At 37.2% G+C, this 15,230-nt stretch overlaps 1 protein-coding gene across 2 annotated transcripts in view; it reads right to left on the reverse strand.

Moving 5' to 3' along the window:
- Positions 1–15,230, reverse strand: part of ARFGEF2 (ADP-ribosylation factor guanine nucleotide-exchange factor 2 (brefeldin A-inhibited)) — a 35,538-nt gene that overhangs the window by 14,564 nt on the left and 5,744 nt on the right. Inside the window, exons 2-21 of one of the 2 annotated variants that reach the window (XM_010569673.1) lie at positions 14,593–14,623; positions 13,688–13,811; positions 12,837–12,983; positions 11,895–12,074; positions 11,243–11,462; positions 10,488–10,559; positions 10,051–10,199; positions 9,515–9,645; positions 8,733–8,967; positions 8,369–8,468; positions 8,003–8,142; positions 6,808–6,916; positions 6,093–6,294; positions 5,220–5,331; positions 4,419–4,624; positions 3,408–3,492; positions 3,145–3,316; positions 1,847–1,998; positions 1,534–1,662; positions 998–1,156 (exon numbers count right to left, since the gene is read on the reverse strand). In XM_010569673.1, coding sequence (XP_010567975.1) covers positions 998–1,156; positions 1,534–1,662; positions 1,847–1,998; positions 3,145–3,316; positions 3,408–3,492; positions 4,419–4,624; positions 5,220–5,331; positions 6,093–6,294; positions 6,808–6,916; positions 8,003–8,142; positions 8,369–8,468; positions 8,733–8,967; positions 9,515–9,645; positions 10,051–10,199; positions 10,488–10,559; positions 11,243–11,462; positions 11,895–12,074; positions 12,837–12,983; positions 13,688–13,811; positions 14,593–14,623 — 2,855 coding nt within the window. The remainder of the gene's footprint in view (positions 1–997; positions 1,157–1,533; positions 1,663–1,846; positions 1,999–3,144; positions 3,317–3,407; positions 3,493–4,418; positions 4,625–5,219; positions 5,332–6,092; positions 6,295–6,807; positions 6,917–8,002; positions 8,143–8,368; positions 8,469–8,732; positions 8,968–9,514; positions 9,646–10,050; positions 10,200–10,487; positions 10,560–11,242; positions 11,463–11,894; positions 12,075–12,836; positions 12,984–13,687; positions 13,812–14,592; positions 14,624–15,230) is intronic. The other variant, XM_010569674.1, reaches the window with a different exon arrangement.

Below are 15,230 nucleotides of genomic sequence, written 5' to 3' on the forward strand. Positions count from 1 at the left end.
ACCAGCTGCCACCAATCATTCCAATATGAGACAAAATAAACAGTACCCCAAAATCTAACTTGGATCTCTAACTACTAGAGGAAACCTTTTTATTACTTCTTATAGCATCAAACTTCAAAACTATAAACAACTTGGAAGTTCATCTTCTAGAGAGTTCATTGCCCCAGAGAGATGAAAAGACTGAATTTTTGTAGCTACCAGTTTGAGTAATGATGTTTCAACACAGACACTGAAAATGCTAAAGTTGTGCCTTGCCATCAGCACAAAATCTACTCTCTCTTCTTTCTTACTCCCGCACTGCAACATCCCTTGGACTGGCACAAGCATTTGTGAGGGTATGCTGTAAGCCAGGTCCAAGTAATTTGTCAGCAAGAGAATATTTGGGTCATATTATCATGTAGCCAAAAGACTAGTGCCAAAGAACAGAATGCAGCAGGAATGCCCCTTTTAGCAGCAGCACAGATTTAGATCTGATTACAGAGCTCCTGGAAAATATGCTGTAAGAAAATACATATGATCCTGACAGCCTATCCTTACCTATCCCCCACCAAGTTATTTTAGCCCTAGTTTTTCATGTGATCATGGTATAGATGTTGCCAAACACTGCACAGACAAGTCTGGACCTGTGAGCTACTATATTTTTGCATTCTTGTTCATGTAAACAATAGTTTCTGTGCAGAATTTTCTGAAGTCAAATGAGATTTTAATATGCTTTTAATTCCATATCAAAAGCACCTACAAAAATTACAATATTGGTCACACAGTGTCTATAGGGTCTGCCAGAAAAATGCAGTGCATTTTTTTACATATATGTACACACACATATATATATAAACCACTAACATAATAATGCACTTGAATCCACATTTTAAACAGTGTTCTGACACATGCCAGGAGCTAATGCAGTTACTAAAGAATGAAACTAGTAGAAGAACAAAATCCTGCAGGTTTTCAGAGGACAACACAGTTGCACTATTTAAACTAATCAAGTTTTTACCTCATGCCAAGAGTTCCCAAGATAGTTGCCATCTGTGTGAGCAACTGTAATAAGTGTCTTAATGGTATCTATGTTCTTCTGTTTCATTTCTGTAATACTGGAACTGGCGGTCAACAAGGAAAAACGAGCAAGGGCCTGTACATAAGCATCTCGTTCAAGCTACAAGACAGAGAAACAAGCACCATAATCAAGTCCCTGAAGAGCTAGAGAAAGCTACTTGTCCAGCATGCCTACACAATTGCCCTTCTATGTATAGTTGGCACTATTAGAGCACTTTCCAGCTGAAGAGGAGTGGGAGGCAAGTTAGTAAACACTCTTAATGGAAGACTCAGCAATAAGAGAAAAGCAGAGTTGAAAAGCTTGACAATATCAAGATCTTAAAACAAACTAAAATGAGACAGTAATATTTTACTTTACCATTTCAAGACAGTAGACCAGATGCTTCATTTTCTATGTGTAAGTTGTTTGTAATTCTTCATCTCCTTCCCAGAGCCTACACTGCCCTTAGCAAGCCCCGCACTAAGTCTTATACAAACCTGCATTCCAAAGATACAAGCTATTCTAATTGCACATCGTATTCCTTCCAAACAAAGGGATGCAACTTCTGTGTCATCACAGTTCTGCAAGCCAACACTGTATGCTGCCAGCAATGGAGTCCATACAAGCTAAAGAAAGAAAGAAACTAAGTTCAGAAGTCTATTATGATTTTAACCCAAACACTAGGTAACTGAAACCAAATATACCCAAAGAGTCCTCCTGTTGCATTACCTAACTCTTCACAGTAGTTTTCGACTTTTACCCATGCTTAAAACTCTTAGCAATGAAGATATGAGGCAACTTCACACTCACTTTGAACATGGGTCTGACATGATCCAGATGAGTGGCACTAGTAAAAGGAGCCTTTGCATGGCTTACAGCCTCCATGAGGGCTTTAGCCGTTTTAGCCATTTGTTCCATCTCCAAGTTGTACAACAATCTCCGCTGCTTTTCATTAGCTACACCTAAGGGGAACACCACACAATGTGCATTGGTTTCTTTTTTGTGAAATCATGTTCCACATCTTCACATAGAGCATCACAAAATGTTAAGGTATTACAAATGAAATCTAAAGATAAAAAGATCTTCCAGAATGTTAGAACTGAGGAGGCTGTCATAGGTTGCAAGTAAAGAACTCCAGCACTAAAACCTACAACCCAACTTAAGACTTTATTCTATACAAAATAACTAATTCAGCCCTTTATTATATGCCACATGTTATGACCTAATCATTGGAAGTCAGAGAGGCATACTCTATTAAGTCACTCCACCTGTAAAAATGGATGGAAGATCCTTCATCTTCTTAGCCTGACATCCTCAAAAGAAAACTAGCCCTCACTAACTTGATAAATAAATTAATAACTTAGTGTTTCTTTACCCTTATAGTAACGGTTGCAACTTCCATTTTCAAGCAAAACAATTTCATTGCTATTTTGATCTAGGAGACTTGCAAATAGCATGGAAAACACTGAAAAAAACACTATGCTGAAGACTCAGAAGTCATTGATTTGAATTAAATCAATACCAGTTATTCTGAGTAAAAGCAGAGTACAGCTGGGGATCCTGGTTTCTAGTGAACACTACATACAGAAGTCCTCATTTGGTCTAGATGAGGATAGGTGACTACAGACCATGACAAACTCTCTGATCGCTCTCTTTTTCAAACATTATCACAAGGACTGTGGCACTTACCAGCCTCTGAACTATGACATGCTACTGATAGGGAGACAAAAAAACCCAACACAAAACAAAACCCCCCATGTTGTCTAGCACATAAAAACAAGAAGTTAACTTGCAAAGTAAGTGCCACCTTCAGCTATTCTACCATCTTCCCCCCACACTTCCGTTTCAAAAAAAAAAACCCCAAATCTAGTTTCCAGTGCCTCTCTGCAACGGTGCCAGATGCACTTACACAGCTATGTTTCCGTCACAGCATTGTTACTTAACTGAGCCAGTTTCATTCCAAATATCTATACTAGCCATTCTGAAAGTAATTTATGTACTGCACAACACATTTTCAAAAAGGGATCTGAACTCCCACTACACCATCCTGAAAGTTACTGCAATAGCTCAAGAGCACTGTGGTCTTTCAGTTTCTAGTTCCTTCTTACTTGGTTTACTACACTTGGTTGTAATTGCATATTCTTTTGTCTCTTTCATTGCAATTTTCTTTCCTTCTATTTCTTCATAGATTGTGGATAAATACTCTACTGGCAGGTCTTTACTGTCATTGATTCCTCGATTCATTTTAATGTATTGCTCCTTTGTCATTTTATTCTTTACCTGTAAAAAAGAATGGAAGTTAGATATCAGATTTTGAATGCAAGTTTCAGGGAAATTTGAACCTCTACAAGTTTGCTTTTTTAATTTCTACCTGTGGACTGTGCAAGTCTGTAGTCAGCATTATAATAGAGTATGCCAAAACATAGGCAGTGTCAGCACTAGCAAATAGTGTTTGCCTAAGGGAGGAAAAAAAAACAAAACAGATTTTTAGAGCCCTAATTCCTCAATCCATTAACTCTATTTCTACATGCAAGAAAAACACCCAGAAGTGCTATGCATTCAACCAAAGAGCTAACAGAGCCTGAAATGAGTCTTTAGAAACGCATGAAGCCCTAAGTGTTTTAAAATGCAAATAAAAAGGGAAATAATATAAAAGCATCTTCTTCACAATGTTGAAAACTAGCAATGACTGGAATTTTCAAGTACCTTCCAAAAAGATTATACATTATCCTTTTTTGGGTAATCCTACAAAAGGTAAAGAACAGCTTATTTTTCACTCCCAGGGTTTCATAAAGAACTATACAAAACCAACCCAGTGAGGCACCAACTGGACTGAGGAATAGGAACCAATTAAGCCTGAACACCTAGTTAAACTTCAATGCTAGTTTATTACATTAGAAACAATAGCAACACTGCCTTCTTGACGCCAAATAACATATATACATTTTGTTCAACGTCTAACAGGCAAACAAAAACATGTGTAACATCTTATTAGCTATTTATGCCATATATTTTGAATTTTATCAATTGCTACTTCTTATTACTGTTGTTTACACTTGACTGATCTACATTTGTTTTAAAACAGAACAGCTTATACAGAGACAATTGAACATACTTAGGGCATTCCTGTTCCAATAATTCATTCTAGCAAGTATTTCGGATTTAATGAAATGCCAGCACTGGGATACTTTCTACTCAAAGTTTCCATTTCACCTAGCTGCTGAAGAGGGTCAGCACCTGTATTAGCAACAAGATCTGCTCCTCACGCAAGTCTGTAGAAGTTCCTGACCTAGTATGAGTGCGAGCTGCACCTTGCCCCTAACGGCCACAAACAATATAGCCATTCTTCAGCCACTTCTCCAATACAAAGGTTTTGAATTACCGTTGGTTGCATTCAATATATCTAGCAGCAAACTTCTCCATTAATCTATCAATCTTCTGGGCTTCACCTGGCAGACGAAAACCTTCCAGAAATATACGCAGAGCAGAGACAAAGTCTTTTCCACAGAAATCAAGCTGGTCTACATAAGCGTACATCACTTCCTTGTTAAACTTGTTGCTTTCCCCAAGAAATTCCCCTACCTGAGTCTAAAAACACAAGAGACCGTTATTAGTGTGTAATCCAACTGCCAACTTTGCAAGAAAATTTATAGTACAAGAATTGCACAGCTGCCAGTTTTGTAAGACTGATACACTTCACTGAGCAGGCAGCGCAACCGTTAGAGGGATGACAAGAAACCAGTGTCATTAGAAATGCCTTTAGTCTGCATATTCTTGCTTCCCTCACTTCCCAAGGCAAGATCTGCATTACTGTAGAGCCAAGGAAAGCTGAACTTGTGCCCAATTTCACATGCAGAAGAGAATGCTTTGCCACTGCAGTACATTATATTCCTTTGCTGGCAAGATACTACTAATGCAGATATAGATAAAATGCATGTTCCCATTTATGGGGAATCCCTTCAGCACCTTATTGTAAAAACACAGCTACTTCACTAAAAAGCCTGGGACAGCAAGTAAATAGAAAGTAGCGTTGGTATTAAGTACCTTCATTAGAACCCTTACACCTTCAGTTATCTATTAATGAAATATGAACTGAAGAGTGAGTGCATACAGACATCAGAAGAGAGGGGAGAAGATGATAGGGGCAAAAGTATTCATTATCTTATGTTGCATGTCATCTTACAGAACAGAGGCGTTCTTCTTGGTGCAAAAATTGTGCAATGTCCTCTGCTGTAGTGCCAAGCATTCCCTGTTCCTGTAGATATTGTATTCCTCTCTTTGGTTTTTTATTAAACCTATTCAGACAAAAACATGGGGAAATTGAGACATACAACTGAAAAACATCACAGCCTATAAAATTTTAGTTTTATAGAGCCCTTCTGAACCAAAGATTCTGTGCTGTAGCTCTGTATCTCTCTTTTCTAGTTAGAAAAAAGTCAAAGAACAGTTAATACATTTGTTGCACATATCACTCCATAGGCTACATCTCATAAGGTACACTGAGTTGCCGATAAGCTTAAAAGTTATTGCTGGAAAACTTACTTAAAAACTGACCTTTTTGAAATATGAAAAATTAGAGAATTTCTATGAAATGTTAAAAATGTTGCTGTTTAAGACCTTCTTATAGCATTTACAGACATAAAGATCTTCAAACTAATGAAAAAGTAGTAAGGTATAGCTCGACAATGATTTAATTCTCCAAACTCAATGAAAGACAACAAATGGTGTAAGAGCTGTAAGACAACATTAAGCCTGCCTGCTCAAATCAATTTCTTCCTAGGTATACACACACTTTCCTCTCTTATGTGGCTGAACCAGCACAAAGGAAAGCTGTGAAACCACCCTCCACTCCACCCAAGATTTTACTGAATTCCTTTTAACTACAATAGCCTCCAGTGTTAGCTTTTGACAACAGCAGGCAAGAGTCTTCAGCATTAAGATCAATTTGTAAGTGTCCCTAAAGGTTTGACGGTGTAAGACCATAAGAAACAATACTGTTGTATGCACAGGTTTTTTTTATTAGTGAACTTTTATATTCCTGTCATACTGGACTTACAGTTCTATCCCATGTTCAATTATTTCCTTTTGTTGCTTGATGACTTCAAATTGCTCAGGATCATCTGGGACAGCAGTCTGGGTACCAACACTTCCAACTCCTGATGACACAGTGGAGTCCAAGGAACTGACACTACTCCGTCTCCCTCCACTCTCAAGGCATTTACCTTCAGCCACTTCCTGTTCAGATTGTTTATATGAACCTATTTATAAATAGGGCAAGACTTAAGTTATCCTGTTCAGTCAAAAGCTTTTAGTTACAAAACTTTTTAGTAGAAATTTATGAGTCAATATTTTTATTTTATCACGTATACTTTTTGGCAGTCTACACTACATGAAGATGCTATATTGATGCAATTCTAAAATAATCCAATGAAAGGCAGAGAAGAGCAGCAGCAGCTGCTATGGAGAAATTGTGCTTCAACTTAGTAACTGCAAGATTTGTTACATGTCTTGCTCTACGTAAGCCAACTTTTATAGTGTAGACAGTGGCCTGGCTACAGCTCTTAAACAGAACCTGGTTATTTGAACCAGACAGTTGGAGAGTTGGTTACTGCAACAGCATTAACAATTGTTTATAAAATACTTCATTTGTATAAACAAATCATTATGTAAAAACATAGCATCCACACTTCTGGAGCAGCTTCTAAACACTGAATAAACACAAGCACAAACTTATTAAACAAAATAGTCTCTCCATAAGGAAACAATCTTACCCAAGCTAGCCTGATGATTGGGGTTCACATAGAGGTCTTTGCTCCATTCTACCATACATTTTAAAATAGAAACCAAACATTCAAGTCCTTTTTTCCTCAGGCTTAGTTCCTTCAAAAAAAAAAAAAAACTCACCCAAACAAAAAAAAACTCACCCAAACAAAAAAAACCAAAACAACAACAAAAACCCCAAAGCGTTATATATATGTCCACAAGTTTTTAGAAGGCATTACATCACACCATTCAAACCTTAGAAAGTTCATCAGTTAGGGAGAATCTATTGGTTATAGGAAGTTTCTGCCCCTTGACTGTTTGGATTGGATACATCCAGGCCAAAAGCAACCATAACCAGACTGACACACGCATTCCAGCTGCTTTAAGCAGGTGGTCTATTGACAACTGATGAGCACAACCAACAAGCAATATACACCAAATCCTACATGCAGCCCATTTGTTGTATGAATGATTATGACCATCCAGTAAGTCTCTATAGTGTCAGATCTCTCCACAAGCAAGACAAGCATCTTGCTACCTTAGCTGTACAGTAAACAGTTCTATTCAAAATCTGAAACAAAGGTGTCCTGGTTTTTACTTCCATTTTCTGGTCAAAGGACCATCGGGGAGGAGGGAGAAGTGTGAGGTGCACTCAGTTCCGAGATAAACACTGGCACTAAGTTCACTTCAGCCCTGAAAGCCATTAGGCTGGGCTAGAAAAACAGTGCTGTAGGACAAGGCCAATACCAGAAATAACTCCTCCTGCTGAAAGCAGTCTATACTCCACCCTTCCTCTAATGACTGGGAAAGTATAATTTTAAAAATAAAATACTTGTGGTGTAGATACACAACAAAATGTTTGTGCAAAGCAAACACAAGATGAAGCTACTGCTGGTTCATATACCCCAGAAGGGAAGTCATTTGAGTAAGGCAGAGAAAGGCTCATTTGCTTCTCTCTCCCATGGCAGACCAACAAAAGAGCCCAGAACCAGCCAGCGTCACAATGCAAATATACATCAAAATCACAAAGTAAATTAATCATACTGCTTCAGCATCCAGTTGCAAAATTGGCTAACTAATAAAGTAAGCAACATCAGTACATTAAGGACAACATGAACCACTGGAAATATCAATAATGATGCAGAGACAGCACCATTTATGGAAAAAAAAAAAGTACCTTACCTTCAAAGGTGTTTTTCTTACCTGTAAAGGCGTCATTCCCAACTCATGCCCACTTCGTCCCTGCGCGATTTTGGACAAATCATTTACAAGGCGTTCAAATATATTAGCAGCGTTTAAATCACAATCATAGTTAACATAAATATCCACTACACACTGGGCATCTTGAAAATAAAAGAAAATGCAAGTATTAGGATTCAGTGTAATAGCATTTTTAAAAGGAATCAGCCAGTTGGAGCAGGCAGTGGGGACGAATCCAGACATTTAACCCAAGCACTACAGGATCAAATTCAATTTTTCACACTTAAACATTACACGTGGCATTTGCCTTCAAAGTCATTTTCATCTGCTGCCAGAGGAAGTGACTGCTTTTCACAACAATGGAAATACCTGCACAAATTCTAGTTAAAGTCTGAATCACCATCCACTTGTGTTCAAAGGAGCTTGAAGAAGTCTCTAGAATATTCAGAAAGATCTCTTTGAAGAAAACCTGCAAAATAAATGAGGTAAAGGACTTGATGATCCTAAACTTATTAGAACCATGCCAAATGTACAAATTCTTTTCTATTCAGTAATTCCTCTTGAAGAGTATCATCTCATGCATATTAGAATTTGAATACAATAGTAATATACTAGTTTAGTAAGCAAACAAAACTAAGACATTGACTTCTATCTTCCAGCTGGCATTTTATCATTACAGTATTTTTATTTGAGAACTAGAGCATCATACAAATGCTAGATAAAAGTCTCTCACCTCAATCTGCATTTTCAAATGGGTCTTAAAATTCGAAAGCAGCGTGAGAAAGATGGCAAGAGAGAGCTCAAATACATCAGGAACAGAAGAGACTCCATTTTTAGATAATGCTACACAAAGATATTGCTTGATTGCATTGATGAACATTTCATGTGTCCTGAAAACTGGACCAGCATTCTGCAGTACCGACAGAAGAAGCTGGAGAGACACTATCTTAGAACGCAATTCATGGGATCTAGAAAAAATTCAAAATTAAATATATTTTTATTACATTTCTGAATACATACTTGTATTCAGCATGACCACTATGGCATTTCTTCCACATCAAGAAGAAACGACTGCTCTTTAATTCATTTCAAGGCACGGCACAGGAGGGGTGGAAATCAGCCTGCAAGTGATTTTGGACAACATCTACCATCTTAATTTGGAGATTTTCCAGGAGATTTTCTAGTCTAAGATTAACATCTTAGACTAGAATAATAGATGCAACTCAGTGCTACTAAGACACATTCTCCCACTCCCCCATCAAAAACCCACAAATACTATAGTCAAGGCCACTTCAACTGATAAGATTAATAAGCCTGTTACAAAAAACCCCCACAACCCTCAAGTATTAAGTTTTTGATAATATGAAGCAAGTTTCAACCCTAGATTCATCAAACTAATTGAAATAAGGGCCTGACAGGTGAATTCTGAATACTTGTTTTACTATACAGCAGCTACTTAACTGTCTCCGAAAGCTACCTGAAAAGGATAATGTGTAATAACTACAGTCTCATTACTTGGGATCTGGTGGTCCATCACCAAGTGGCTTCATTGAGAGCTTGCACAACGACCTGAACACAAGGAAGGCATCCTTTTGTAGAACATGGGAAAATTTGGAAGCAGCTTGATGTCCAGATACATCTGTTTCCTTGAGAGCAAGAAACACATTAGATAGTCAGTGAGAGAAAGGAACAGAGCAATTAAGAAGATTCCACAGCTCCTCTGAGAATTAGCTACAGATTAAGAAAAAACTGTACATTTGGCAAATTTTAAACTAAACCTGAACCTGCAGGTAATCTGGATCTTTTCACACATGTTGACAGACTCTTCCCCTCCACCCCCACCCTGTATTAAATACAAATAACATAATTTTGGAACAGTTGTTTTCAATATCTACTTAAATTGCAGTTGCTGCTTCCTTTTTGAAGCTAAGCAGGACACATACATTAAAGCTTCTGTCCCTTCCCTCCCCAAATTCCCACTGTATTAGTTGGCATGATAAAAACATATCGCCTTTCCTAAATATACATTAGCATCCAGTGAAGTTATTTACCAGATTATCAGTGGAGGAAACAGATTGCCTGTCATCTGGAATCCCGTTTGTTTGTACATTTTCATTACTAGAGCCAGAAAGAGCAATATCAGCAGTCTCTAATGCAGGTGGAGCCTTAACTGTTTCTGTTACTTGCTTTTCTTCCGCCACTAAATGGGAAAAAGTAAAATCGATTAAAATCGCCCATTAAGCTTTTTTATCCCATGACTTTGTGAAGCTCTACAACTAAGCAGAACAGAAGCAGCACTGGTAAACTAAAGTTTCTTGGCTACCAGCAAAAGAAGAATATTGAAACAATAAAAACCTGTTCTTACTGCCTTAGTAGGTATTCTTGACAAGATACTTAGTAACGAAAAGAACTTCCATGCTTTTATAATCACAGGAATAAAAGTTTGGCAATACACATGCATCTATTTTACTTTAGAAGATTTTGCTACCTTTCACAGCTGATGTGACCACATCTTCCAAGATGCCTTTAACCATTTCATTTCCTCCATCAGTTGTTTCCTCTAATGAAACACACAAAGAGATAATTTTCAATTTAGTACTTTTGTTTAGGAAGAAGATGGAAAGGAGATACATGACAGAAGCAGAAGGTTTAAAAATTAAAGATTTTCTTTAGTAGTTCTCCTCTAAAGCCATTTCCAAGAAGTCATACAAAAACATTCATTGATATTATTTCCATTGTTTATAATAAAACACTTATATTTTTAATGCAGTGACTTTGTCATTTGCATTTATCAGCTGTTATGAACTTTTAGTTCTGGAATACCCTACGTTCCTAATTTGGATACAGTATATGCTTATAATAAGGTCTTCATAATACACATTATTTTTACCACAGGACTTCAATTACCTGAAAGCAATTCTGTCACTTCCCGTGTACCGTGATTATTCTTTTCCTTTCCTTCCCATTTATCAACCTAATCAAGTCAAATCCCATTATAATTCTATATACAAAAACTATATATAGTTGCACTAGAATTCTAGGGAAAACATGAGCCTTTCTTCAATGGTTATAACGTTGTAGACAAGCTAAGGATGGTCTGTATACTCTGAATAACTACTGAGAAAACGCAAGCATGAGTTGAGCCATTATCCCCAGTCAGTTCTCCCCAAAATAGCCTAAAAGAGCATTTTCCAATAGGAACATTGTAACCGAAAGCAATAGACACAACCTATTCTTGTTCACCTGATGCTGAAAGAGTCAGATCCTGCTCCAACTTCACGTCTCCATTTTCTGCCCTCTCAGGCTCACCGTTTGTTAATTCCACACTTACAGAAACAGTGGGTTTGCCTTCCTGATAGCCATGCTTTAACTGACCAATCTTCGGAGACTTGGACACCACTTGAATTGCAGGAGACTGGGATTTTTGCTGATTTGTTTTTTCTATTTCTCTGGATTCTTGTATCTTGAAAAACCAATATGAAAAAGTTAATCTAAGGCACAAAACATAATGGAAAACAGGTATCTCTGATGACTGATGTTCCTTTGTGAATTCACGTGTTAACAAGAAAAACAGTGAGGATATCATTTGGCCAGTCAAATTAAAAAGATGCTCTTCATGCTTAATTTAAAAGCATCCCATCACTTTTTTATACAAAGCCATCTGGCAGAAAGTACAGTGTGAAACCTTGTTATCAGCAAAAAGCTTCATATTTTATTTTTAATCAGTCAGTATGCTTCAGTATGCTTCACTGCAGGATTTGACTTTTTTTTAAAAATTACGAATCAATAGATATCCAACTACAATGACAAACCCATTAAAAATAATTATAAAAAAGTTTTCTGTTCATTTTTCAAGCCTAAACATTTGAGATGAGCAAAAGTAACAGTTACGTACAGCTTGATTTTCCATCCGTGTAAAAATGACATTTAACATCTGCGTAAGGGTAGCTTTGGCAGTTGTCTGATTAATAAGATTTTTACTGGCCAGATAGATGTTGTAACAGGTTCTAACAGTCTGAAGAATTGTTCCTTCATGGATTTCTATATACGGAGATGTTACTGCAGTGAGGAGAGCCTGAAAAAGTCCATAGCACAGTAAAAATGAAATCTAAGCAAGTAGGCAGCAATACACTTCATGCAGGTCTTCCATAATAATCACTGGGTTTGTTATGAAACACATGTACCTGTTTATAAGACTTTGCAAGGAACTTCTAGTTCTCTGAAACAAGATTTTAAATCAAAGAAAGTTTAACAGAACTTCCACATATCTCTGCTCTCTCCTGAGCTGTTCAAGTGTTTTATCACAACTAGTTTTCCACTAACGGAGATACTCCACCTCCACATGAAACAGTTATCATTATATTCTATGGCTTAATTTCTGTGAAAAGGCTAATTGCTCTACACCACCATCAAATTAGATTACTAGCAGGTACACCGATTTCCAACCTTGGTCTTGGTAGCCCAAGTAGATTTCAGAACCAGAACACACACCACTAGGACTACTATGCTTCGTTGAGAGCATATACTGCAGATGGGCTAGAGCAGCAGGCCATGATACTGCATCAGAGTTACAGTGCCTTCAGCTGAAGGCTGATAGCAATTCATTGGCCTAATGAATGTGGGCTAGTTATTCCCTTATGTTCTGCTTCACCAAGAGGAAATACATTTCACATACCAAGTCTGACCTGGTGACAGCCTCCCTAAATTCAATGACATATCTAACAGTGTAAGAAATGGAGAAACTGGGCCTTAAGTAGTGCTTCACATTAAATTTTTTTCAGTTACAATATCAGAGAAAGCAAATTAACATTGCACCAAACTGAACCAAATAAAATACCTTAATTATCTGCAACTGTACTCCTTCATCTGTTTGAGGACCCTGAAAGCAATTGCAAATGGTTTCAACTATTCGGTCAATCAGTCGTTTCCCAGGAGCTCCACTGTCTGGAGCATTGCCAGTGATATGTCCATACGCAATGAGTTTCTGCGTAGAAAGAATGCAGGTTAGAAAACCGTATACTGTTAACTAAAATACAGTAAGTACATCATAAAAAGGGGGGTTTAGACAGTATACCTCACTTAACCAGTTTTAACACAAAAATTTAACACCATCAATAGTCTGGCTATCAAATACTTGGACTGTTCACACATCTAGACAAAACAAATTTAGTAAGTGATACATAAGCTTTTTCCACCCAGACCTATTGTAACCAAAATTTTTTATCATCAAACTTTGTACCTATTAACAACAGAAAGGTTCTGCCCTTAAGGTGAATTTGTTTCTTCTGTAAGAATCTAAGGAGGATCAAGGTAGAAAGACTCCAGAGTTTGACCTCCCATCACATCAGCACTACAAGAAACACCACGGTAAATATTCCTTTTAGAGCACCACAGATGAAACATCTTTACTGAATAATGTAAGCATTCATGAGTTTCAATAAAGGCTTGGTTCACTATAAAACAACACACACACATTTCTGACTTTGACAAGATGCGCTGTCAGCCCAGTCTGATAATAACCTATTTTGCATGGTTTATGCATCTAGGTAGCCATAGTGGGTATCTTCACCACTGTATGTACTCAGGACAGTATTACTTCTTCACTCTAAGAATGCCAACATCACACAAGATTTTTGTAACTGCATGTTTCTCCATTTCACTCTGTCCAAGTTTAAACAGAACAGTTACCTGTAAACAATCCAGTGAAGTACTGACAATGCGTGGAGACTTTGACTGGCAGGCCAGTTCAAACGGGAGGAAATACTTATCTGCTTCAATGAAGTTTGCTTTTGGTGGAGCAGCAGTGCCTTCTCTAGGTCAGATAAGAAGGGTTATTAATTCTTCTAAACATGTATATCACAGCAAACTACGCTTCCTCCTTTTCTAAATTTAAAGCTGAATGGTACATAGCAGCATACAAATGTAATGCAAGTTTCTCTCACACATACTTTTTAAAGAAAGTTCAGCTTTCTTTAAAAATCAGTATCACATCTTAACTTTTTCATATATTCTTAAACTTAACTCTTCCCTCACTACACTCCAACACAGTCCCGCTACCTGAAATACTGGGAACTCCTACACAACTTAAATGATAAATCTATCAAAGTTATTCTGAATTAATTAAACAGGGGCCATATGATTACTAAGCAAAGAGAAACACATTGGGGGCTCATTTTAAATCACAGCAGAGTGCTGGAAAAGTGTTTTAAAATTTGGATTTAAGTAATATTTAAATTGGTATTCTTGATCTAGGTAGTTAAGAGCATATACTGTCAAACAGAGGGCACCTATTGCTCTTTATGATCTCCTATCAGGCTATATTAAGCCCAGTAAAAGGAAGTGAAAAACTAGCATCTTTTAGAAATTTTGCAATTTTTTCATAGTGAAATTCAGAGGCAGTTATGGCTTCAGTACCCACATCCACAAACATTGTGCAACTGGAGCACATGGGCCATATCATGTTTTCAGCAGAAAGGTGTGTAACTGGATATTCACAAATTCATTGCCATAATGTATATACACTCTTACATTTCCACTATCAAATTATTCTGCTTGCTGTTTTATGGCATAGTTTACAGCAATTAATAATTTACCTTTGCTTTTCCAGCTCCGTTTTTATTTCATCTGGAAGAAAGAAAAAATATTCAAAGGATTTAACACCCAACATAAGTTATCGTTATCAATAACACAAATAAGGAAAAATCCAATAAAGCAAAGCTGTTTCAAACCAGAAGTCTTACACTTCAGTATTTGCTATTCCTTTCCTGTAACATCTTCAGCTTCAGAGATCGTGGACAGTTACACCATTTATTGGAAGGCATATCTCTCAACTTCTACATGAAAAGGCTAATTTTTCCAAACATTCTTAACAAGAGATATCCTTAGAAAACAGGTATAGTATGCAATTTTTATTCAAGAGTAAGTCTACATCAGAAAGCTCAGGTCTGCAGAAGTCTAAGCCACTGCATAAACCATTAGTTCAATGCATCAGACCTTCCTGTTAACTACAATGCTAATTAGCCTGTTTTTCTTAAACCTCACAATATGACATCAGCTGAACAAACTCCCAATAGATAAGAAATCTTAAATGCATGGTGTCATTTTGCCAGCAGAGCTTTTTTTTTTTTTTAATTACATTTTTAAAGGGAGCTTCTTATAAAACTAAATACAGGAGGGGGGGGGGGGGGGGGGGGGGTTTTTTTTTTTTTTTTTTTTTTTTAAGCCACAAAAC

The sequence above is a fragment of the Haliaeetus leucocephalus genome, unplaced genomic scaffold, assembly GCF_000737465.1.
Source record: "Haliaeetus leucocephalus isolate CR32 unplaced genomic scaffold, Haliaeetus_leucocephalus-4.0 Scaffold273, whole genome shotgun sequence".
Lineage (NCBI taxonomy): Eukaryota > Metazoa > Chordata > Aves > Accipitriformes > Accipitridae > Haliaeetus > Haliaeetus leucocephalus.